The sequence below is a fragment of the Haplochromis burtoni genome, unplaced genomic scaffold (assembly GCF_018398535.1).
Source record: "Haplochromis burtoni strain Fernald_Lab_line unplaced genomic scaffold, NCSU_Asbu1 Contig_4, whole genome shotgun sequence".
NCBI lineage: Eukaryota > Metazoa > Chordata > Actinopteri > Cichliformes > Cichlidae > Haplochromis > Haplochromis burtoni.
In genome coordinates this window covers 5712485-5737324 of record NW_024582365.1, presented here as the reverse complement: position 1 = coordinate 5737324, position 24840 = coordinate 5712485, and the positions used below count along the sequence as shown (strand labels likewise).

The 24840-nt window shown below is 40.2% G+C and overlaps 1 protein-coding gene across 4 annotated transcripts in view; it reads right to left on the bottom strand.

Annotated features, from left to right (window-relative positions):
• The window catches only part of LOC102304506 (Kv channel-interacting protein 1), a 45217-nt gene that overhangs the window by 3805 nt on the left and 16572 nt on the right, over positions 1-24840 (bottom strand). For 3 of the 4 annotated variants that reach the window (XM_005913484.3, XM_042221957.1, XM_014335091.2), the window contains 2 exons: positions 1319-1443; positions 51-120 (listed from right to left, as the gene is read on the bottom strand). In XM_005913484.3, the coding sequence (XP_005913546.1) occupies positions 51-120; positions 1319-1443 (195 nt within the window). Of the gene's footprint in view, positions 1-50; positions 121-1318; positions 1444-13164; positions 13449-24840 lie in introns of those variants that run through there. The other variant, XM_005913485.2, reaches the window with a different exon arrangement.

Below are 24840 nucleotides of genomic sequence, written 5' to 3'. Positions count from 1 at the left end.
CACACACACACACACACACACACACACACACACACACACACACACTTCACCTCCATGTGGGAAGAACTGGGAGTATATTTGCTTGAAGGTGTCTTCATTTACGACACCACTTGGACACTCCTGGAATGAGAGAGGGACAAAAGGACAAAGTTTAAGGGCAATGTGAAAACTGAACAAGCACAAACGAAGTAAACAGAGTACACAGGAGGGTGTAACAGTGGAGAAATACAAAAGCCGATAAGGCACGGAGATTGGATAAATCCAGACTTGATGATGATTGGTCATCAAAAAGCCATATTAAAGTTGCTTAAAATGATTACAGTCTAATTCCTGACAATCACCAAAGGTACATCTAATTACAGTTTCTGACTATCACAGCAGGGTGTCTCTTATGAGACTATTTTTGATAAAGAGCTTTAAGCTAAAGAATGCAACCTCAATATAAAATATACTTTACGACAAAAATCTGTGAAAGTAGTAAAGAACAAAAAAACCCCAAAACAGAGTATATCTGCATTAAAATGGTAGTGTTACAATTAAGTGACAAATGAATAAACTCTCTCAAAAACGCAAAAAGAAACCTGGAATGTTTAATCTCACAACTTACTGCATGTTACTGCGTGACCACAAATGCAGACTGTACTCTGGCCCATTTATTTACCTGTGAAAATTATTCACTCTGTCATGAAGCAGAGTCATTGTTACTGAAATTAAATGTACAGACTTACACAAAGAAAACCAGGAGGATAATAAAACCACTTTGTTTCACTAGAAGAAATGTAACAGTGTTGTGCACTTTGAATCCGGGCTTTGGCAAACATTGGCTCAGTATTAAAGAAGAGATTATATATTCTTATATATTTACTGCACAGGCGTGCATGTAGCACCACAGAGGATTTTTTTGGAAATCAGAGAAAGAAAAAAAAGGTCTGCATGTCCAATATGATGATGGATGTTCATAATGATCTCCACACTAATTTGCAGCTATTTAGGTAGGTCAGCTCAGTAAAACCCATAGAGTGTATTTAGATGTTATGATATACCTATCTCCCTCTACTTGCTGCTTGCAGTACAGGTTAAAAGCACCACCTCTGCTATCATCCGTGTATATAAGCCAGTACAAAGTTAAAAAAAATTAAAAACTACATAAATACAAATCATTCAAATGTCTTTTGCTACTGGGTGTTTTTCTTTGATTTAAAGAGATGTTTTTATTGTTTATGCCCTCATACTCAAGTTACAGACAGTTAAGCGGGAGGAAAGTCGTGATGAAAAAACTGGAGGTGAAGTGTTGCAGTGCACTTTTACAGTCACTTACATTCTTGAAGCCCCTGTAGAGCACTTGGAGCTCTCTTTTACTGAAGTTGGTTTGAGCTTCTAGCTGGTCGAGGCCCTCCGGTCGATGGCAAACCATTGTCATCTCCAAGTCATCATCAGCTTTGTCTAAAGGGGAAAAATATAGGGGAAAAAAAATCAGTATTAAAGAGTAAAAGGATAGATGTAGACAGGAAGGGAGTGACTGTTCAGATGAAGAGAAAAGGACAACATTAGCTCAGTGAAGTCATATGTATGCACCGGGTTTGAACAATGTTGTTGTCTTTCTGAAAAGCCGAATGATACACACTGTGACCAAAAAGGCGAAGGAGAGGAGAGGATGAAAGATGGAGGTGCAGAGAGGTAAAGGTCAGTTTCGCAGCTCTACGCTGCTCCTCTTACTGGCCCTATCATTAACAACTCATTACTGTCCTCGCTGGAGGGGAGGTTGAAAGAGGACACACCACTGACTCTGACTTAACACACACACACACACACACACACACACACACACACACACACACACACACACACACACACACACACACACACACACACACACACACAGTGGTTATAGGTGAATACAACAATATAAAATTAAGACATTTTCTCTCGCCCTCTTTTAGAGACACTCATTTACACATTTAAACCAGTGAACAATTTCCCCCTAAAGCAATCTACAATGTAATAATTATGCATAGTGTTATAACTGTGCATAATTTAATAGAAGTAGTAATAAAAATTCTGAATATGATAAAATGGTCATGGTGCCCCCGTTATGTTATCAGCCCACTGAATGACTGTTATCAGTAGGCGGCCTCCTCCACAAACTTCCAGGCTCAGTAGGAAGTTATCACCACATTTACTGGCGATCGTGCCGACTTGCTGAACAGAAAATAACAGGTGTGGAGTTTTTTTAATTTATTATTATTATTTTTTTAATGCAAAAAGATAATACAGGGAAAAAAAGCTTGGGTTAAGCTTGTAAAATGGCCCATACTTCACTGTTTCCATAACTTTCTGCAGTACAACTAGCATTAAAATTCACAGCTTACCAGATGGTGAGTCATGCTGTGTTCACATTATTCCATACCAGTTTTTTAAAACATGCATATATGAAGAATATCAGCCAATATGCACTCACCAGCGACACAGTTAGGCACCCTTATTCATCTGCTTGGTAACGCAAGTATCCGCCATTTAAACAGACCTCAGTGCATTTACATTCCAACCAAATTATACAGAACAGCATCTCTGAAATCACAACACTCTGGCATTACACAACTGTTGGTGGTGTAATGTCGTAGGGGATACTTTCTCTGCACTAATTGGGCTCCTCATTATCAACAGAGCATTGTTTAAACTCCACCTGAGTATTTCTGCTAACCATGTCCATCTGTTTATCTGACCTTTATGACCAGGATAACACATACTGTCTCAGAGCTCAAATCATCTCAAATTGGTTAGCTGATATGAAAATGAGTTCACTGTAATCAAATGGCATTCATATTCACTGGATCTCAATTTAACAGAGCGCCTTTGGGATGTGGTGGAACAGGAGATTCACATCTGCAGCCGATAAACCTGCAGAAAGAAACTATGTGATGCCACCACCTCAATATTAATAAAAAAAATCTCTGAGGAATGTTTCCAGCACCCTTCTGAATCTGCGGCTAGAAGAATTAAGGCGGTGCTGAAAGCAAGAGGGAGTCCAACCAAGTACTACCAAGGTGTACCTAATGAAGTGTATCCCTAACAATCTGTATCGACATTGGCCGCAAGAATCCAGCCAGGCTCTAATTAAAGCTGAAAAGGGCCATGGAGTGGCGTGATAAGATTCCAGTAGTAGACACTATTAAAATTAGCAAATGGCAGAAATAAATAAAAAAAAGATGTTGCTTTTGTTGAAATAATGAGTTGCTGAGTTTAATGAAGGCTGATGCCTTAATGTCTGACTAAGCAGCATAAGAAAAAGATCCCATTAAAAGCTGAGAAAATCCTCAGAAATGTTTGTTCTTTTCATTTATCCTCGTGAAATTAAGGCTGAAAAAAAAAAGGTGAATGGTCCTATTAGTAGAAGCTGTTATGCACTTCCCTGTGTTTGCATCAGTTAAGAAGATCTATGAGAGATTGTAATCACCCAGTTTGTTTTTCATAGAAAATTATGGACCATTTCCCCTTTTAGCACACTAGTCATTATCACTATCAAAGTCACTATTGTGCCGACTGATATCCAGACGAAAATTTAGCTGAATGTGTTTTGAACAGTATCAGGCACAGTGACAGTGTCCAGCACAGGCACAAAGCTAAATCTTTTGAATGGTTCCCATTTAGCTTTAATTGGTGTCACGGGGTGCAAGGTTCACTCTGTCCTTGGCAGTTCACATTTTGAAACATTAACAGTTTTGAAATGAGACATTTTTATCTGTGTGACAAAACCATTAGTGGTTTGTAAAGCTTCATTACACCAGTCCCTCTTCAGTTCTATTCTCCCAGTGAATGATGGGTACTGAGATGGCATTTCACTGAGCAAGGCAAAGACTGCTTTATCTCACTGCTAAATTAAGCCTGAACTTTTCAGATTCAGTATTCAGAACTTCACACAAAAAACCTAAAGTTTGCCATCGTAGCTTAAATCAGCAGGTTTGAATTCTACAATCAAATACGATATACTGACTCTTTGGCCTGCTGACTCACACGTTTGTCAAATGAGATGCTTTGAAATGGTGAGAACAGTCTCATGTGCAATGATATTATCTAACGGTGCACATGTCAATTTAAAGTATAAAAGTCACGATAAAAAAAATCAAAATAATTTATTGCGCGATTCAGTAAGTGCTTGCTGAATTGTGGTCTCACATTTTGTACTTTATGGGAGCAGTATGACTTTATGATTTTGTATAACTTATAATGTTGAGTTGTAGTCTCTTTATATAGCTCCTTACCCCTCCTCCCTCAACGTGTTCAACGCACACAAACACAGCTACCTGCAAACACACACACATGCACACACGGTCACACATCACTTGAAGGTCATTTTCATCCCAGCAGATCAGACATTGTCAGCGTCACACCGGGGTACTGAGGTGTAGGTTTTGAGGTTCAGGCTCACACACACAGACACACAACCACACACACACACAATCGTGTGAATTCATCTGATAGGCCTCTAATGCCTAATCATACCAGCACAGTCACCGTTACACTCCAAGCAAAATAACGACCAGACACGACGTCCATATTATAGTAGTATCATATATAATTACAAAAGGCTCCATTATAGAGAGATTGTATGTTTTAGCATACATAGCATGTGTAAACACGTATATCAACTATACTAAGGTCTTAAAAGAGAGGGTGTCTGATTCTGTGCAGAGCTGGAAAAGCCCTTTAGGCAGAATCTGTGATTTATGGACCTTAATATCAATACATCTAAGGTAAGTAAATTTAAAGAACAAATACCTCACAGGTGAGATGGGGAAGCATTAGTTAACATTCATACACCTTTAAAGAGTAAAATTTTCCCAGAGACTAAAAGTTCCACTGATCATCAGAGAGAAAATCTCCCTTGTGGTCTTCATTGATTAAAATCATCTCAGTTTCTTCATTTCATTTCATTATGAAACAAAGTAAAACCAAATGTAGGGAAATTTTGTAATATATCCAGCACTATGGCATTAATATCCATTTTAAAATATGCAAACGTCAAATTAAAAACTCAGACTACAAAGTTCTGGAATGAATCCCAACACCAGTGGCACTGTTAACATATAGAGATTTTCTTAAATCTTTGGTTTTTATTGAGCTGTGGCTGTATGAGGCTCTGTTTTCTTTATAGTACATGACAGATGATGTTTCTGTACTGCAGCAGAATTATTATAAGTGGGAAAAGCAATGCATGTGCATGAGTCAACTGCAGATTCGCATCATTAAAATGAGCAGGAGAAATATATATATGCACGCACAAGTCCTCTACAGCAGTTCCCTGCTATGAGTAGTTAATGACAGAAGTTCAGAATTCATGTGGGTAAGAGTGCAAATCTGACAACAGAACAGCCAGCAGCAGTTTGCATTTATTAACTGCTTATTTTTTTATTTATTTCATTTATCCCTGTTTTTTTTTTTTGCGTCTTGAGAAAAACTATAACATTCGCTTTGCTGGTTGACAGCCCAACAGCAGTGGAAACACTCTGACTTTGTTGGTTGACTTAAAGGTGGATGATAGTATAATGACTCACCCTCCACAGTGATGACTCCCAGCAGGTGCAGCATTTTGACGGCCCCACAGCACAGCAGAATGATGGCTATAGTATGTAAACTGTTCTCGCTCTGCTCTTCTCTATCCATTCTGATTATTTTCTTCTTTTCTTTGGACTCGCTGTTTATCCTGAAGCTTTCTGTCTTCAACTTTTCCCGTACTTCCTTAGCCCCTTCTGGTTTTTATTCCTTAAGATGCTTAACTTTCCACAATAAGGAAAAATTGAACTCCAAACTTTCAAACACTGGTGGTGGTTTTTCACTACATTTCTAAACAAAGTTGGCTTTTAAACTCTTTCCTGCTCTCTCTCTCGTGATTATAAACTTTCCATCTATCTTGCTTCCTCCCACAGTGAAATCAGCACTCACCTGCCTCTCTCTGTCTCTGTCTTTTTATCCCCCCTTCTCTCTCCTCCCTGGGGCATCTTCCTCTCTTATCCTGACCTTCGCTCTATCCCACACACCCTCTCTCTCCCCACAGAGCCCCACTTCCCCCTGTATTACAGTCGGTGTCCTTCACTCTTTGGGGCTTTACAGTGAGCACACTGTAACAATGATAAACTCACCTTACACCGTACCGCCATATGTGTTTGTTTTGTGACTGTGTACAAGTTCATGAACAGATCAGGACTTGATTAATGGCTCCCATTAAGACACACAGTCAGCTTCAAACAACAGACGGCCTAATTCACCACAAAGTGACTTTTCTAAACATACCTTTCATATACCGTACTCGATAATATAAACAGCACTTTGTATAAATCAGTACCTATGAATACAGGCACTGAGAGAACATCTATTCTAATTTGCCCTGTGGGCTTTATAAAAATTGCAGCAAGCCTGAATAACAAGAGTATTGGGAACTATAAGAACTGCTATAACCTTTGTGGACCACCAGGTGGTAGCAAAACCTAACACAGAGAACAGTACCATGATTGCTAAAAATGTGATGCACATTTTAATGTTTAGCTTTCTCATAGAATATCAGTGCAGTGACCAATTTGAAAAGCTGAACAAAGATTTTTGCTCAAATGCGATTTATTTTAATGCATCCACACAATCAAAATCACAGTGAAATAAAGACTAAATTGTAAATTCTGTGCTCTTAACAAGATGGCACTCATTTAAAGTCTTTATGTGTATGCAAAGAGAAGCTTCACTAGCCAACTGAGCTGAAGTACAGCCGCTGACTTGCAGACTGCAGGGGGCTCTGCCGTATCAAGAGGTTTCCCACAGAGTTGTCGATTGCAGGTTTGCTTTATTTACTGTTGTGAAATTACAGTAGCAGTGCTGGGGAAAATTTAATTTAGCGGCAAGAGTAGAATTTAATCCAATTTGTCAGACATTTGCTCATTAGTATAAATGATTAAGTGTAGTTTAAGTTGTGTTCATTAGCTGTCTTCACTGGGATTTCTGTTGGGATATTATACACAGGTACAGCGAAACAACAAACACCCTGCAACACATGTTACACACCAGAATAACAAGCTGACACCAGATTATTAGTGGAAAGTTGAGAAGGCGTTTATTTTATAGCAGACAGAATACTAAACAGATTTGAATCTGCTGCAGGTCCTTTCCCCCGCCCTTTAAGCCAAGTTTCAGTGACCAGATTTAGAATATCTCCTCTCTATGGCTCTGCGCAGATGCAAGAGCATAGAAGAAAAACCTCAGAACAAAATGGACAAACAGAGCAGTCTATAGCTTGACTCACAGGGACTACTAATACTACACTGACCTCATTATTCTAAATTTTTGCCATGATTATAACAGCATAAATATGACAGAGGATAAAGAAATGCAAAAAGGGTCTACTTTAAAGGTATAGTGTGTAAAATATTACCACTAGATGTCAGTAGATTGTAGCAAACTGAAATCTGTTTTCTCATTTGTAGTGAGTGTAGGCTTTTATTCCGCTGTTTACCTCATCTCTCAATACATCTATTTAATCTGCAGGAGGCTATATAAACTTTGAAAGGGGTCGACGAGTCAGTAAAACTCAGTTCTTCTCAATGACAGCGATGCTGAGGTGAGTTTTTGAGGATATTGTGAAGTTTTCTGTCAGTAAGCACTGTTGCATTTGGTGTTAGCTGCAGTTAGCCTATATTAGCCCCTGTTAGCTGCTGTTTGCTAGCATTAGTGAAACTTTCTTTGAAGTGGCTCTAACAGTGTTGGACTTGGATATTAAGTGAATAAACTCTCATACAATGTGAGGAAGTAATCAAACTGTTTATCAGAAGGAAAGTGTGATTTTTAGGACACTAGAACCCAACATTAGCTGGCATTATTTTAGCTTATAAGGAGCTGTTTTTGATATTTAGCTTGCTTGTTATCAGAGAGGGTGAAATGTCTAATCTGCTGACAATAAATAATTGCATCAATACTGGGAATGAATACGCATGTTTATGAATGTTTTTGGGTGTTACCGCCTTGAATTCAGTTGAGGAAATGTGGCGTGAGGAGAGGAGGAAGATGATGAAGTGGAAATGAGGGAGGAAACAGAAGTGGAAGAGGAAGAGAATGACATAGTGAGAAAGAGTTGATGAAAATATGCATTTACAAATACTAAATGGCCACAGATAGCTTGAAAGAGCTATTTATGAGTTATTTATGAGCTTTCACAAACTAGTGTCCTCTCCTGCGTATGTTTGATGGCTTAATTCTACATCTAAGTCTATGAAAATATATCAGTTTATTGCTAGATAAGATTGGTAGATACCTTTAACAGACTATCGTCTAACACTTCACCGAGTGAAGCTGTCATAGGACAGGTATCAATCCATCACAGGGCTTCATATGATATTCAGTGAAATAATACTGTTGCATGGACAACCTACCATCAATCCTTTGAAGCCTCTAACTTCAACAATAACTGAGTTTACTAACAAACAGCTAACAGTTTCCATTTGGCATATGCTCACCATCTTTGTTTACGCTCACGTGCACACACCCACACACAGTTGGCAAGCTCCGCGCAGGCTGTTAGGAGTTTTTACTGATGCGCGAGAGGATGGAGACAGTGTGGAAAAAAACAAAGACAGAGCAGCCTTGTACAAAGGTATTTTCTAATTCTAACTACAACTGTTCAATTTGGCACACATTTCTATTTGGGAATACAAAAAAAAATACAGCACTTTAACAATCCTGTCATTTTCATAAAAATCTGCCTAAATCAGTAAATATGATTTTTTATGATTTTTTAATATGATGTTTCTCAGAGAGAAAAACAGTTTCATACATTTAAGGAAGCAGAGGACTAATAGAGTTTGAAGCAAAGAGGAACACGCTTCAAAAACAAAGTAACACACACAGACTTGCTAATTTCATACTAATTCTACTCTACTGTAGCTAATCCTCTTCATCCAAGCAGTGATTTATAAGGTACAGAGAAAATGAATGTGCTCAGTGAGAATTTCACAATCGACAACATTTTGGACACATCAATACACAGTCACAACATGTACTGAATTACAAAGCTATTATTGATTAGTTTTGAAGCATTACAAAACAATAAAATAGATAGTGCTACGCTGTGTTGAGCACATTGAATATTTGAAGTAATTGCTACAGTGTTCTTGTTTGGTTCCCGATCAAAGGAAAACACTGAGCTCGAGCATTATGCTGCTCCAGTAAAACAGAAAATGAGTTACTAGAAATAGACTGTGTACACGAGCTTGTGTGATCTTCTTCCTTGGTTAGCAGTTAAGATCCAAAGTTACTTTTAAGTTCATTTCGCAATGTAAATTCATTATAACATGTCTACAGATGTAAACTAACATTGAATTTAGGCGATATCACCCAGTTCTACATGTCTAATCCCAACTCATTGTCTTTACTCTACGTAGAGTTCAAAACCTCATTGTGAGCCTTTGGGGGATTATTATCAAATGTAAAAGAAGTCTTCTGATTCAGGAAACCTCCTTTCAAACACATGAAAGTGCGTAGTGGTGGAATATATCTGGTCATATAACTTCTGTAAAGTTTTCATTGAACAGGTGAGGTCTAGAAACCTACATCATCCGTGTTCCACAACAAAATCTGCAAACTTAGCAGATAAAGAAAGCCTAAATAAACCCAACCTAGAAAGCAACCTCGAGAACTTCACTTCCATCTGCTGCATAACCTATTATAAACCGTGGTGTCTGACAGTGACCAACAGCCTGAGCCCATTTCTTTCAGAGCTTGTTCAGAGTGTTAAGCGGTGGCCTGAGCTGCCAGCAAAGAAAGACTACCTGTCACTCTCCCCAACAAGCACTCTAACACAAAAAAAGCCCCTCTTACGTCTGTACACACCCTCTTCCTAAAGCCCATGGAGAGGATTTAATTCCTAACTTTCTCCTGACCACTCCTGCCTCTGGTATTTAATGCTGCGCTAATTTCTTCTGCATCTCTTCCTTTCTTCTGTTTCCCACTGATTCCTTCTTTCTCCTCCATTTCTTATCTCCCCCCCTCCGCCAAACTCTCCTCTCAGTCCGCCACTCTATCTATGCCATGCTCTCTCTTTCTTTCTAGTATCGTGTCCTGTAATCCTTGCCAGAAAGTATCTCATTTGCATAATCTGAATTAGCCTAATCTGTCATCCTGGCCGGCTAAAGAGGAGTTTCTCTTACCGGCCTCTGCATGGTGGAGCGTGCTTTCCAAGAAAGAGGCAACTTAAATAGCTGCAAGCAACAGTATAAACCCCGGAAAAGCTGAATATATAATCATGTTTCATGCAGTGAATTTGAGCCCTCATTCTGAAACATATTGTTTTCCATAGTCAATATTCAAGTCATGGGACATAAGGCCAATCCTTTACTGGCTTTTCAGTGCTTCACTGAAGGTCCAGTGACTTGTTATATTTGGGGACACACACACAAACACAGAAAAATAAATTTATCCAGTCACATGGGCTAAAAACAAGGCAGAAATCCAGAGTTATTGACGAACAAAGCATTTAAGCACCCGTGTGTGTAAAACAACAAACACTCACACACATCACTGCTTGGATACTGACCTTCAGCCTGCTGAAGGAGGACTGTTTAGATTGCTAAAGTATGTTCAAACAAACACAGGAAAGTGTGTCACTTTTTTTTTTTTGGCTACTGTTGATTATGTTTTCGAAGAGGGAGTTATAAATACGGCTCATTTAGACACACATAGCAGCACGCCAGTATTGATTTTTGAGTAAACATATGTCTAGACTCCGAATCTGCAGAGCACACAAACACACACACACACACACAGGCAGAGACACACTGCTGGATGCCAAGAGGATGAGGATGATGAGATGACTTAATAAGCACTCACACCAGCTAATGGGAGTGTGGGTGATGCAGAGAGGGAGCAAATGAGAGAAAGAACAGCAGCATAAAAGTGAGAGGGGAGGAAAGGAGCGGTATGGAGCAGATTATGATGGTGGTGACGGCATGCGAGAGTGTGGTGGGGAAAAATTAGAAGAAAGTATGATGAAGAGGGACAAATGTGGGAGGGAGAAATGGGGGAAACAACTGGGAGTAGAAAAAGCAGTGGGAGGATGTGAAACTGAAAAAAACAATAAGAGGAAGAGGTTCAGGGGCTGGTAGGGATGAAGCAACTAGCAAAACAAAAGAAAGATAAGAGGGAGAGAGAGATTGGCAGAAAATAAAAGGATAGAGGGAGATTGAGACAACATTGCTGCAAGGAGTAAGTAAGGGAGGCAGTGAAAAATGGAAAATTCACCAGGGAGTGGAAAAAAAATGCCAGGTGAAAATTCTTCTGGAGAGATGAGTTGTCAGAGGCCACCACAACAGATGAGGAGGAAAACAGGAGCGAGCCTGCCAGACAAAACCACGCAGACAAGACAGTAGGAGAAAACTCCCACCAGAAAGAGCCTGTCAGAAAAAGGAAGAAAAAACAACTTGGCAGAAAATAAAGGAAGTTGAGAGAACAACACGCAGCCTTGATGAAAACAGACAGTCCAGACAGGCATGTAAATATTCAAGCAGGTGCAGGACACGAACGCGGCGAGGGTATTTTCTGTCATGACACAGGAGTGATGAGCTCATGCCCAGAAGATCAATCATGTAGAAATTTAATCTCACAATATTATAGCCATGCACTGTCCCCCATTTTCAGTGTTGCTGTCAGTGTTGTGAGGATAAGTTATCTGCAACACCAAAGAAAGAAACGGGCGCCTGCATACATACAAGCCCCGCCGCACTAATCCCGCATAAAGCTAACATGTCAGAGCAGGAGAAAGATGCTGAAGTAACAACAGCTGAATTACAAACAATTCTCCCCCCCTCCAACCCCAAATAGCTTCACAGCTCCACATCCCATTCTTTTTTATCTCTTCGCTGGGTATTTGTGGAGGTAAAAAGACTTGTTTTCATTTGCAGCAAGAGTCAGATTTCATGCGTTTCCACAACTTAAGTGCATCCACAACCACCTCATTTTTCAAAATAGCAACAAATTTACGCCTAGCTTTTTTTTTGGTTTTGAACACCCTTAGGGAAAAGTGTTTGTCTGAGCTAGTGGTGGAGTGGAAGAGCTTATTCAAAAGATGAAGCCAGCCATATGCACTGATTTGGAAAAGGTCCTGCTTGGACAGAAAACTGATAACAGTCTGCCTCGACAAATAAGTTTAAATGACTATTAATAGGGGGTAGGGTTGGGGATTTTTTTTTTCCGTCTGGCACTGATCTCCTGCTCACTGTGCCCATTCATTGTAGTAGCCACATTAGATTTGTAAGACTTCTTTTTTAGAATGAGTAATGAGGGAGTAAAACATTTCTTACAGGCAACAGGTTTTCATACATCCCGCTTCTCGCTTCATCTGCAAATTTGCATCTCTCACTATCTGAGTCTCTTTCACGTGGCCTTGACTTACTTAGGAAAACCCCAATCTCATCAAAAAAAACCAAAAAACCCAAACCCCACCCCACCCACCCCAAGCCCCACATCTTTTGTTGCCATGGTTACGGTGCTTCCAAGGTAACAGCAAGACAGAAAAGCAGTGTGTGAGCAGAGTGACAAATACCTTCGACATGTGTGTGTTTACCAGCGTCGAGGCTCGCGTCTGAGCATGCAGCCAGACAGACAGACAGAGCAGCACGCGTGCGCACGCACAGACCAAAAAAAAAAGAGAAAGAAAAAAAAAAGAGCCAGCTCTTAGATTCCTCCCTCGGATTGCTGTGTCAAAAAAAAAGATAAGCTCAACAACAATCACCTGGGTGCACAGACACTGCCTGGCTGAAAGTTTGTTGTAGAATAAACAGATTCACTTTTTTGTTTCCACTGGGAACACCTGTTGGTCTCAACATTTCTTCCTTTCTCTCTCTCGACAAACCATCTGCTCCCCTTCTTTCACTGCATCTTAACTGAAATACCGGCAGTTATTAATCTTCGCTCTGCAGCTTTTCGTACACTGTGTATACATTGTGCCGGTGTGAGCGTGTGTGTGAAAGCCACAACGACAACACACTGTCAAAAGTTTCACCGCCCGTATGCGTGCATCCATGCGCGTGTGCCGATTAGAAAAAGAGAGAAAAAAAACCCCACATTATGTTTGTGTGTTTTGTGTGTGTGAGTATGTCTATGCGTGCGTTCATGTTTGTGTGTGTATTCCCTCACCCCTGGATGGCCTCCTCTGCTTGGTCTGCATGGTCAACGTGCCCACCACAGCCCCCATGTTTGCCGCCGTCGTTGTGGAAACAAGTGCGTCTGTGTGTTGAAGTCTGTGTCTCTTCGTCACGTGTTTCAGCGGCTAGAACGCACACGCACACACTCCCTCGCCCTCTTTCCTCCTCTCATCCTCTCCTCCTCTCTCTCCACCTCCTCTCTCAATGGCTGCTCTAGGCAGAAACCCTCCTTCCATCATCCCCTCTTTCATCCTTTCACACTCCATCTTGTGGCGCTCCTCCTCTCTTTCCCTCTCTCACTCTCGCCCCCTTTCTCCCCAAACTCCTTCACTCCCTCCCTCCCCTCCCTCCCTGCTCCTTGTTTTTCATTAGGGGCTGTAGTTGCCCTCCCTCTTTCCATTTCTCTCCCTCCCTCTCTCTCCATCTATCACCCTCCCACCCTCACAGCGAGGCAAGAGCCCGAGAGGAGCATCAGTGATTCAGTATGAAATCGCCAGGATGTTGATTCACTAAATTATAAATTAATATTAGTATACCCATTGACTTGTCGATGATAACGCCGCATGAATCGCTCTGAACAAAACAACAAACATGCCCTGTTACATCCGCACACCTAAACGCATCTGTTTCCTTCTAAAGGAGAACAAATATGCAAATAGATACTTGCTCAAACACTGACTGGAGAGGTAAATATGAATCACGGAGCGAAGGGGAAACACGTGAATGTGACGGGAATTACGAAGAGCCCTGAGCTTTGCTTCCTCAGCATTGCGATTTGTTCATGAAAAGGCCACTTTAGTCCATCAGCACCTCCGCTGACTTCATCCATCGCTCTTGTTAATCCATCCTTACCCACGAGCAGGATGGATAAAGGGATGGAGAGTGAGTGAATGAGTGAGGGAGCGTGTGTGTGGTGGCAGATTGGCTTCACGGGTCAGGAGAAACAGCTGAAAGTCAAGGATGTGAGAAAAGAGAGAGATTAAAGTGAGAGGAGGCAAAGGATGAGAAGAGTGAGATATTTAATATGGCTCTAATAGAGGGATCAAGACGAGTGTCAGATAATATTGCAGGAGTGTGTGCTATTCCCTTTAAGAGCTGCACACACAAAGATGAAATCACATTTTAATTACAGACTAATCGATACAAACAAAGTAGACCACTCTAAGTGAGGGAAGTGTGAGAAGAATAGGAAGACAGTCACAGATGACAAAACAAATGTGCTGCACATGAAAGACTGAAGACTGTCATCAGAAACGCCACTTTATGAAAATACTCAGTTATAAGTAAATTTCCAAAGAGTAAATATAATTATGTACAGTTTTAAAGTGAAATCTTATTTACACTTTTTTATGGTCCTCGGTCTGTGACCCAGCATTTTGAGTTTAGAAGTTTCACTTTAGTTCTTTGATGTTTGACTCTTAGTTTGTGGTATTTTGGCGTTTTGTGGTATAGTTGGTTGGTGTTTCTTTTTTTACTTTCTCAGGCTTTCTATAGAAATGGATTCTATTCTTGTTTAAGTTTATTTTACATTCCCTGTGTTTTCTGTGTCTCGTGTTAAGTTTTACCTCCCAGTGTCTCCTCATCAGATTTAGTTCAGCTGTATGTTTCTCCTCAGGTGTCTCCACTCTAACCTCATCTCCTCTTGCGTATTTGAACCCTCAGTTTGTTTGTGTTCTTTGTTGTATCCTCCATCATGCTGTGTGCTCCCTTGGTCTGTGCTTCCCTGTGACTCAGAGGATTTGCTTTCCTGGCGCGAGCCCTGCCTCGTTTTTGTAATTTGTTTGAAAGGCTTCAGAATTAAAGCTGTTTTTTTGAGTTTCTTGTCTTGCGAGTCCTGCATTTGGATCTACCGACAAAGTCCCATCCAAAATGCCACAGTCACTCCATGGCTACTTTAAACCTGAAGTCTACAACTTTCTGCCAGGTGGTGCTGTGCTGGACTGCACTGCATTCATTAATGTGAAAACATTTTTTTCTCTTAAACGTGTGTCCTTAATGTGCATATCTTTTGTTTCAGCCTACACAATTTACCATACATAAGGGATCTTTACACAATATCAGTTGATAGACTGGTCAAAGTGTAATCCACCTCGCGCCCAGTGTAAGGTTGGATAGCGTCTAACTCCACTGTGTAATCAGATTGAATCAAATTAGACAAACAGTTCAGAAAATACTTGAATGGATGGTTATTAAGCATCATGAGAAAGAGTAACTGTAAATTTTTATCCCAGCTCAATCAGCAGCTCATGTGGAACTGCAGGGGAGGAGGTGAACAGTTTTATGTCCCAAGGAATCAATAATCTGTCACTGTTATCACCCATCTTTGCTGTGATAAAGATCCCTCACAAACAGATGTGCTTCTTAAGGAAACTTCGGAAGTCTTTTGCAGAACTTTTTTTGTAGAACAGCTATAGAAAGCATCCTCACTAGAAACATCACACCCACCCCGTCCCAGCCTGTTCACCCTACAGGCCATCTGGCAAGCGAGACAGAAGTTTTGTTATGCAACCGCGTTATATAATTATAATTAAAATGGATATTAAACTGGTGACATCAATCAATAAAATATCCAGTTATCATACCTGTCAAATGACTGTAGAGAGCAGAGGCTGCGAATCCTACATACAGCTCATACAGCTCTCGCGTAATCGTCCCTGTGCTTGTTGATGGCAAGAAATACAGGAATGAAGCTTCCACTAGGGCACGACATGTAAAAATTGCACTATTAGCTGGTTATGGTTTTCTTCTTCGTCTTCTTTGTCGATAAAATCTTTTTTTCCTTTCTCACTACATGGGGGGAAAAAATATTGTTTAGTAGAGATGCAGTTGTTTCCACAAATGTTTTTTTAGTAAACGATTTGGAAAATAGTCACAGTGTCCTTTTATATCAAGCCAGCAGTCCGTAGTAGTAATGCCTCCGCAAATGTGGCAGCAGCTTCAAAAACGGGCACTTTTTTGCCTGCCGATGGTGAATAATGAACAAAGCGAGACTGTTAGGAAGCCATATGGGCAGATTTAGCAGAAAAGATTTAGTTTGGTGAGCAAAGGAAACTGCAATCTGCTTTTGTAAAAATGTGCTCATGAATGCGCTGATGCATTTTTTTTTCTTCACAACAGCTAGAAAGACAGAATGGACAGCAGTGGGGTGTAATGCTTTCACCCTGCCTACACACACATGGAAACACACATATGGTTACTCACACAAAGAGGCACACATATACACACACATACATTTTGCACATGCATCAAGCATGGGCAGAAAGACTGTCTGATCATAGGATGAGGTCTCTGTGGATGCTAGTGGCATCCAAATGACATGCAGTCGGCACAGTAGAGCATAATCATTTCCTGCCACACACACACACAAACTGCTCTTCTGCTTTGCTTGCCCTGCTATATAACTGACTGCCTGAATTGTGCCTATAGGATTTTACAGGCTATCAGAGTTATTCCCTTCTATCTTCACTGCAGCCTACTTCTTCTTTAGCCTTAAACTATGTCTATCCATCTCTCGACACCTCCTTTTCTATGAATTTGTCTTCCGGCGCACAGCCCTCGCCAGTACACCTATATCTTGCCATCTCTCCCCATAAATCTCTGCGCTTGTATCAGCCTAGTGTTTCTGTCGTTTCAAACAGTGTTCCCAGCTTGTTCCAATCTCAAATCTCCGTCCCTCCCTATCTCCCCGCGGTCTCTGACAGGCCTGTTTCCACACGTTGACAGAAACGTTTCTCCATCTAGTAATCATTTCAAAGTCTGTCTGTAGAGCAGAGAGAAAGGAGTGAAAGGTTGGAGTGTGTGTGATTGTTTTTATGCTTGTGTGTATAATATTGGTACAGAACTGCCTGGTGTTTCCCTGCAGGCATGTGAGTGAATGGCTGCAGACTGTTTTACAAGACCCCTGTCAGACTTTAAAGGAAAGATGATATGAGACAGAAGCGAGGAGAGAACAGCAAGAGCAGGAAGAGGTGTGTATATATATATATATATGTGTGTGTGTGTGTGTGTGTGTGTGTGTGTGTGTGACTCTTTCAAAAATGCATGTAAGGAGGAAGGAAAAAGCAGCAGAATTACAGATGGAAGCATATTTGGCAATAAAGGATGAAGAAGGAAAAAAAATCAGGAGGAAGAAGCATACCAGAAGAGCTTCCAGCGGGAGATTAGAGTGCGATGCAGAGAGAGAATGAAAGAGTAAGAAGTGGGTAACAAGAGCCAGGAGAGTGGGCGAGTGGTATTGCAAGAAAGAAAAGGCAGAGGAGAGCAAGTGGGACATGCAAACATCACATTTCCAGAGATGAGGACGGTGGAACAAAAGAAATTAGGGAAAAAACAGGGGAGGGAAAATAAAACTCTGAAGATTTTGATTAAGATTCAAATGCTTTTGGAAGCTTTAGAAAATCAAGCGAATAAAGTCAAATCTGCACATTCAGACCCACCTCAGTGCTAACTTGCAGTGGGAAAAACCCCCATAAAAACACCTGCTTCTCCACATGAAGGATTCATCCCAAGAGTTATAGATTATGAATCAATCATGGCAAACAAAGCTTTGGCAATTACTCATCAGGGGCATCGCGGCTTTGAACAGGGGACATGTCTATTAAGAAAAATCAATACTAATATCTATCGCTGTTGAAATGACTTCTCACACAGACGCTTCCCTGTATCTTTATTAGCAAATGCATCCTGAGTCTCTTACAGGCGCCCATCAAAGAATGGAAAAAAAGGGGATAATTAAAGGAGGCTCTGCAATTGATCTGTTTTTATCAAGGGAGAGGGGTAAAAGCAAGAAAAACAAGAGGGATGGAGGATGGTATGCAAACAAATGGAAAGCAAGGAGGAAGGATAGACATTAAAGAGAAGTAAAGCACAAAAGAGTGAGACAAAGCAGAAGATAAAGTGTGAATGTGGCAGATGTTTAAAGAAGATTCAATGAAGAGAGAGAGAGAAAAGTGAGCAGAGGAAGTAGCTTAGTTGAGCTAAGTTGTTAGTCTTACAGCTAACTGGACTGACGTGGGATGTGAGGTCTTTGTAAACATGGCAAAGGAAGCAGGAATAGGAAGATATTCGTATTTGACATTGAGATGTTAGAGGAGATTTTTTAACCATCAGTGGAAAAAAAAACAAGATTTGAGGTCAGTCTGGATGTGCAGCTAAAGCTGACAGCGTTTCATTGATTAAAATAGATGACGGTCCATTAAGTGATTGATAGTTAATAGGGAAAGTACTCAATTTTAAACATGGTAGCTCGTGTTTATTTCTTGCCATCCTGAGTATATATGAAGAATATGTATCAAATGCATGACAGCTGTGACTCACTAACCCGATTAGTATAAGGTCACTCTGAGGTACTTGCAGTCAGGGCATCCTGTCAGAAAGGATTTCATTTTACTTTACTTGCAGTTTGGTTATGTTCAGGCAAAAACAGGAGCAGCGTGACAGAAATGGTAGATACAGGCACGGATGAGAATGTCAGTGATTGTAACGATGTCCACCATATATTGTTTTCCTTGCAGAGTTTATTTCATCTAATAGGTAATTGATTCTTTTCATCTTATCTTAGTCTTCGCTTCTCACTGCAGTGCAGCTCTTTATTTCTCAGGGGTCGCAAAACAAACTCTGAGACATGGGTTCACTTGGTGACAGGCGGTCTGTTTGTAGTCTGTTTTTTCTCAATTCTCTGCTGTTCCACTTAAAATATACAAGAGATTTGTATTTATGTTATTTTAACCCTGAAACAGTTTCATAGTGCACTTCATAATATCTGCACCAATACAAAAACACTTTCTGTAGCGCTTGGTCTGAAAGCGTATGTGCTAAATCTAATTTTGGATTCATTTGCAAAAAAGACGGAACACAAGGCGTTGCCTCTTTGCTCTGTACTTTTTACAAACTAGGCTCAGTGGACAGATTAAGTGCCTGTATTGCTACCAAGTGATGTCTGTTATCCACTGAAACCAGAGCAACTTTGATCTGAATATAAATTCACGTTCTTTTGGCATTAAATGCGACATTGGCAACATTTGCTACTCTCACTATACGAGTGCCATTTCAGCTGTCATATTAATTTAGCTCAAGTGATGTGCATCACTGCTGTCATATCTGTGCATACAGACTGAACCATATAGTCAGGACTAAGTAGCTATCTATATTCATCATCTCCATTTCTCTCATTGGCGCCGGTATTACAAAGGCCTGGAGGCAAGCACAAGGCTGAACGGTCTACAGAGATAAATTGCATGGAAAATATTGTTTATCTTTGAAGAACTATGCAAAGCATTTGCCTGCAAATATTATGCAAATGAATTATCCTTATATATACAGTGTGCTGATTTTTTCTTATATAATATAATGCCTGAATGTGGGTTTAATTTGGAACACCGACAAAGAATCTTCAATTACGGTCACATTTTTTTTTTAAAAAGTGGAAAGCATGTTTGCTGCGAATATCTGCACGGCACAAACTTGAATGTGAAGAAATATGGGAGCTGAGGTTCTACGGCAGTATCGCAATCGCATCATTGCGCCTATAAACAACACACAGACACACATGTGCTTTGGGCATGAGATTAAGCAGAAAGCTGTTTTCGTGATGCCATGTGCCTAATAAAGCTCTTTTGCTGTCCTAATTGGCCCTTTTGGTCTACTTCTTTTGATGTCTGGGGATGAGAGAGAGCGGTGGAAACTATAAAGCCCATTAAAGATACAGAGATCCTCTCTTCTCAACCCTTTAGCCCTGCAGCAGATGGAAACGTTGAGCCAAACGCACTTGTTCTCCAGAAGACCCACATGCACAAACGCATTATATTTGCATGTATTCTACCGCCCCGAAACTAAAAGCCAACATGATTAGCAAAACTTCAAACAGCTGGAGTGATCTTAGAGTAGGACAAGTCTGTACTGTGCAAAACTCAGAACACAAAGAGATGCGAGGGTTCGAGAGAGCGAAAGAAGAAGGAACCAAGAGATAAACAGCAAAGCTGGACGAAAAGCCATAGATCAAGAAGGGAACTGTGTTGCGAATACAAAGGGAAGACTTGAAGGGACCAACACATGAAAGACAAAATGAGAAGGTGAAATGAGGTGAAAGTGTGCAAGACAAAGAGAGAGACAGGAAGAGAAAGAAAATTCACTTGACAAAGTGAGCGGGCATAGAGAACTGAAAGCAAAGGCAGAAACAAATGGAGCAAACAGGAACGGGAGATGAATCTGTTTGCAAAGGTGCAGCTTTTGTAGTTTATAACCGCTGGGAAATATTTCATAGGAAAAGAGTAGTTTGTGTACAAGCAATGGATAAATGTCTTTTTTTCCCCAGGTGAAAAAAGACACATACTGATAAATGCCTTAATCCCAGCCTATGGCTATATGAGCCAGTGAGGGCAATGGCTAATAACTCAGCCTTCAAGCTTCCCTTGTGGAACAGCTATGACTTTATGTAGGCCACAGCATTAGTTTGACTTCATTTAGAAACCCACACTGAAAGCAAAAGCACCCACTATAGTTGTGTAGTTTAGCAACTCGTTTTAATTCATTCCAGTCAATTCATCACCACAATATGTGCTGGATAGGACTGTAAATGGACTGCATTTGTCTAGCTTTTTAAAACCAAAGTGCTTTACAGAGGGACTTTCATTCCCCATGCACAACACAGTCCTGGCCATGGGGAGCAAGCAAGCTTAATTTCTTTCTCAAGGGTACTTCAAAACAAACAGGAGGGGCTTGGGATCAAACCACCAACCCTGCAATTAATATCTAACCAGTTCTTCTTGTGGATACATGACTGCTGCAGAGCAATGAATTAATTATAGGCTACATTATCGAATGGGGCTTTCACTGCGCATCTCTAAGATAAATGCCAACATTAGTAACCCGTGTCCTCCTGAAAATAAACACAGTTTTGCAACCAGTTTTCCAAGTCAAAGGGTTTCGAGTCTCTTGTGCTTTGAGTCCTAAACTAATTTAATATTACAAATGTCATACTGAATTTTTAAAAATGTAATGGTGAGTATGTGTAGGAAATGATGTGAGTTTTATGGGTTTTTGTCCACAGCATTATCTACATGTTGTCACTTGCTGGCATGAACTGGATCCATCAAAAGTGGGATTAATATTTAGCTACAAGCAGCGATGAGGGAGCCGAGAAGTTAAGCAGGGTGCAGTCGCCATCGCAAATGAATTATGATAAAAGGGTAATGGGGAGTGCCGATAACAATAAGTCCCACGTCTATATGCCACACTTGGTGCCGACAAATCAAGGTTGCCAAACAGGAAGTGACGCCATTATGACATATTGACATGCCCTCAGTTTCTGTGTGGTGGGACATAAAATAAGCACCTGCTTATTCACTTAAAATAAGCACCTCCTCTTTTAAGCCAAAGGTCTTCTGATTGGATGTGCCTTTCCAAACAGGATGTTTGAACAGCAAGTCGGTGGCATTTCTCCTAGTTAGAGCTGTGCATCTGTGATGACCATACTAAAGATATCTGCTCTCACTGACATCATACAGAAGCAAGAGTAGAAAAACATAGTCTGAAACAGACGAATTAAAACAGTCTGAAGCCAGAGTTATGGCTCACAGAGATCATTTGCAAATACACACAGCCATTTATTGTAAAGCTATGCATAGACATGCTAAAGAATAAAGGAAAAACCTAGCAGTCATTAGATTTTGATTAAATATAGTATAGCGTTGGCCAGGCTGTACCATTCTTCTGATCTCCCTTTGACGTCACTATACATTAGCAAGCAATTTTAGAAGGTCAATCTATCAAGCAAAAAAATAAGAGTGCCTTTTCTTGTTGCAGTGCTTTAATTACACCATATTTTTAAACAACCTCGGTGATCAATCTATGCACAAAGTCAGGCATCAATACATGAAACAGTTGCTGAGATGTGTTTGTTAACTTTGGCTCCTGATTTCAAATGGACCTAACAAACCAAAAATCCATGTGATAACATTTGCGGAGTTTGCACTGTAAAAAACATCTTTATCTATTTATTTATTTTTACTTATATGTAAACACCTACTAGGATAAGATTTCTTTTAATTCAGATGAAAACTAAGTGACATATTACTATACTATTATTTATTTAAGAAAAATTAAGTTAAAGCAGTGTGTGGGAAAAACTGAGTACACCTATGACTGTACACTGTTGACTGAACCAGAGCTTGTTTAACAACCTTTAGGAGCAATAACTTTTTTTAAACAATTGTTTCTTGTACGACTTCAACAGTCTCTCACATCATTTGAGAGACTGCCAAACATTTTCAATTTTTTCAGCCATTCTTTTGTAGATTTGCTAATAGTCATGTTACATGACCCAATTTGGGCCAAGCCTTAGCTAACGGCCTTACACTTGACAAGGACTTCAACTCAGTGACTGCAAGGTGCTGCAAAACAAGCCCAAATCATCAGCCCTCCAACACCGTGCTTGACAGCTGGTACGAGGTGTTTGTTTTTTCACAAACATTGCACTGTGCATTTTGGCCAAACTCTTCTACTTCAGTTGTATCTGTCCAAAGGATATTGTTCCTGAAATCTTTTGGTTTGCTCAGAAGTAGCTTTGCAAATGTAGGCCATACTACTACGTATGTGTTTTTTTTTTTTATTAGAGCGAAGAGGCTTTCTCCTGGCAACCCTTCCAAAGAAGGCATACTTGTTCAGACTTTTTGCAATTGTACCATCATGAATTTTAGCATTTACCACTTTCAATTTCTCTGGGTATTGCACAGTCTGACCTTGGGGTGAATTTGCTGGGATGTCTAGTTTGGAAAGACTAGCACCTAGGGATGGAAATTGATAAGAATATAGCGATTACGATTCCATTATCAATATCACTTATTGATTCGATTCCTTATCGATTCTCACCAGCTTCGCTTTGAGAGTCACCACTATGACCATCACCATCTGGTCAGATGTTTGCGCCTGTTGGAGGTATTTCCCCTCTTTGTTGTGATCGGTCTTAGGGTCATTAGTCAAATAAGTAATTATTATACAGGACACTTTTGTTTAAAGTAATGCATTCGAGTTTTTAATTGCTCCTTCTACTACTCGTTACATTACTTTCATGTCACTCTGTAAAATGACCTGAAATGAGTTGTCTCACAATTACAGTTTCACAATATAAAGCTCTGGCTAATGTCTTACACACCAACACAAATCCCTGTCCTAATGAGGACACACATATAATCTTCATCTTATATTACACAAAGCCTCTCAGTAGAACAAAAAGTTAACAGCACAAAGAAAAGATGAAAACCAGCACGAGGAGACTTTTAAGTGATCGTCATAGTGATTCTATTAAAGAAAGATAGAAACTGGCTGGAGTCTGACTGCTCATCAGTTTGTTACCTGTTGAAATTCAGGGTCTGGCTGCTGGGCTGGGGTCGGCATTCACTCAGCTTTCACTCTGGGTTCTTGGCTAGCTTAGCATTAGCATGCTATCTGTGCAGATGCTTGCAAAGAGCAAAGTTGCGTTAGCAGCATAATGAAGCTGTTTCTGTCCTTGATGCAGTTAGCACTTTACCATTACACTTGTTTTTATGGGCAAAAAAATACTAAATAAAATAAAATAATAGTAATGTCCATATCCACGCTGTAGACTGTGTCACTGTTTTCCTCCTCCACACACAAACTGAAATCTTGTAGTGCAAGAACTGATAAGTGAGATTGATAGGAAGGCAGACTAACAATTCCAATAGAACTAGACTACTGGGAACCAGTTCTTAATTCCCATCCCTACTGGCGTCTGTCTTAAATGTTTTCCACTTGTAAGTAGTCTTTCCTCACTGTAGAAAGATGGACTTTAACTTTGTTTGGAAATGGCCTTATAACCTTTCCCAGATTGATGGGCAGCAGCGATTTCTTCTCTCGGATTATTGCTGATATCTTTCCTTCTTGGTATTGTGTTAACACACACCTGAATGCACCAGACCTGTGCACTGCTTTTATAGATGTGATCAAACTTGGTAATGATCAGTTAATCAAGAACATTTGGTTGGCATTGCCGAACAGCTGAGTTTTGACTTTGTTGTTGTTAAACATATAATAAGACCAGATAAAGGTCCGATTTTCCTGATATGAAAACCTTAAAACTGAAAGATGGTGTCCTTTCTTTTTAACATAACTGCATCTTTATCTTTGGCTTGTTTTTGGCGTTTGAGAGCTCAAGATACAGATGTAAGATCGAGGTTCTGTTCCCAGTCAGTGGGGCAGACTTTGCAGCTTTTTAGTCTATGGTTCAAGGGGCTAATACAGACTTCCTGGTCCTCCAAAATAATACAAAATAAAGATAAAATTACTAGTTCATAACATTATTCCCCTCAGTCAGCAATGGCAACGGTTAATACTAAGAGAAGTGAGTTGCTGAAAAGTATTGTTTCTGATTTTGTCCTGTCAATTTAACAGCTTCCTTAAATCCACATCTATAATTTTCATCTAAAGTTTGAATCCTCAGCTAGTTAACTTTAAGTCCTTCTCAGCTGGCCATTGCCTCATGTTGAGTTGTGATCAAGGGTGGGTCAACCTTCCATGCAAAATGAATCCTGGCCTGCTTTCATTAGGGCACTTTTTTTTTATCACTGCAGCAGATGGCGAAACACACACGTTCAGTGACACACACATTGCAGCCCCCTGAGAAGCAACCTTGCCTCCTCTCTCAACTTTTCTC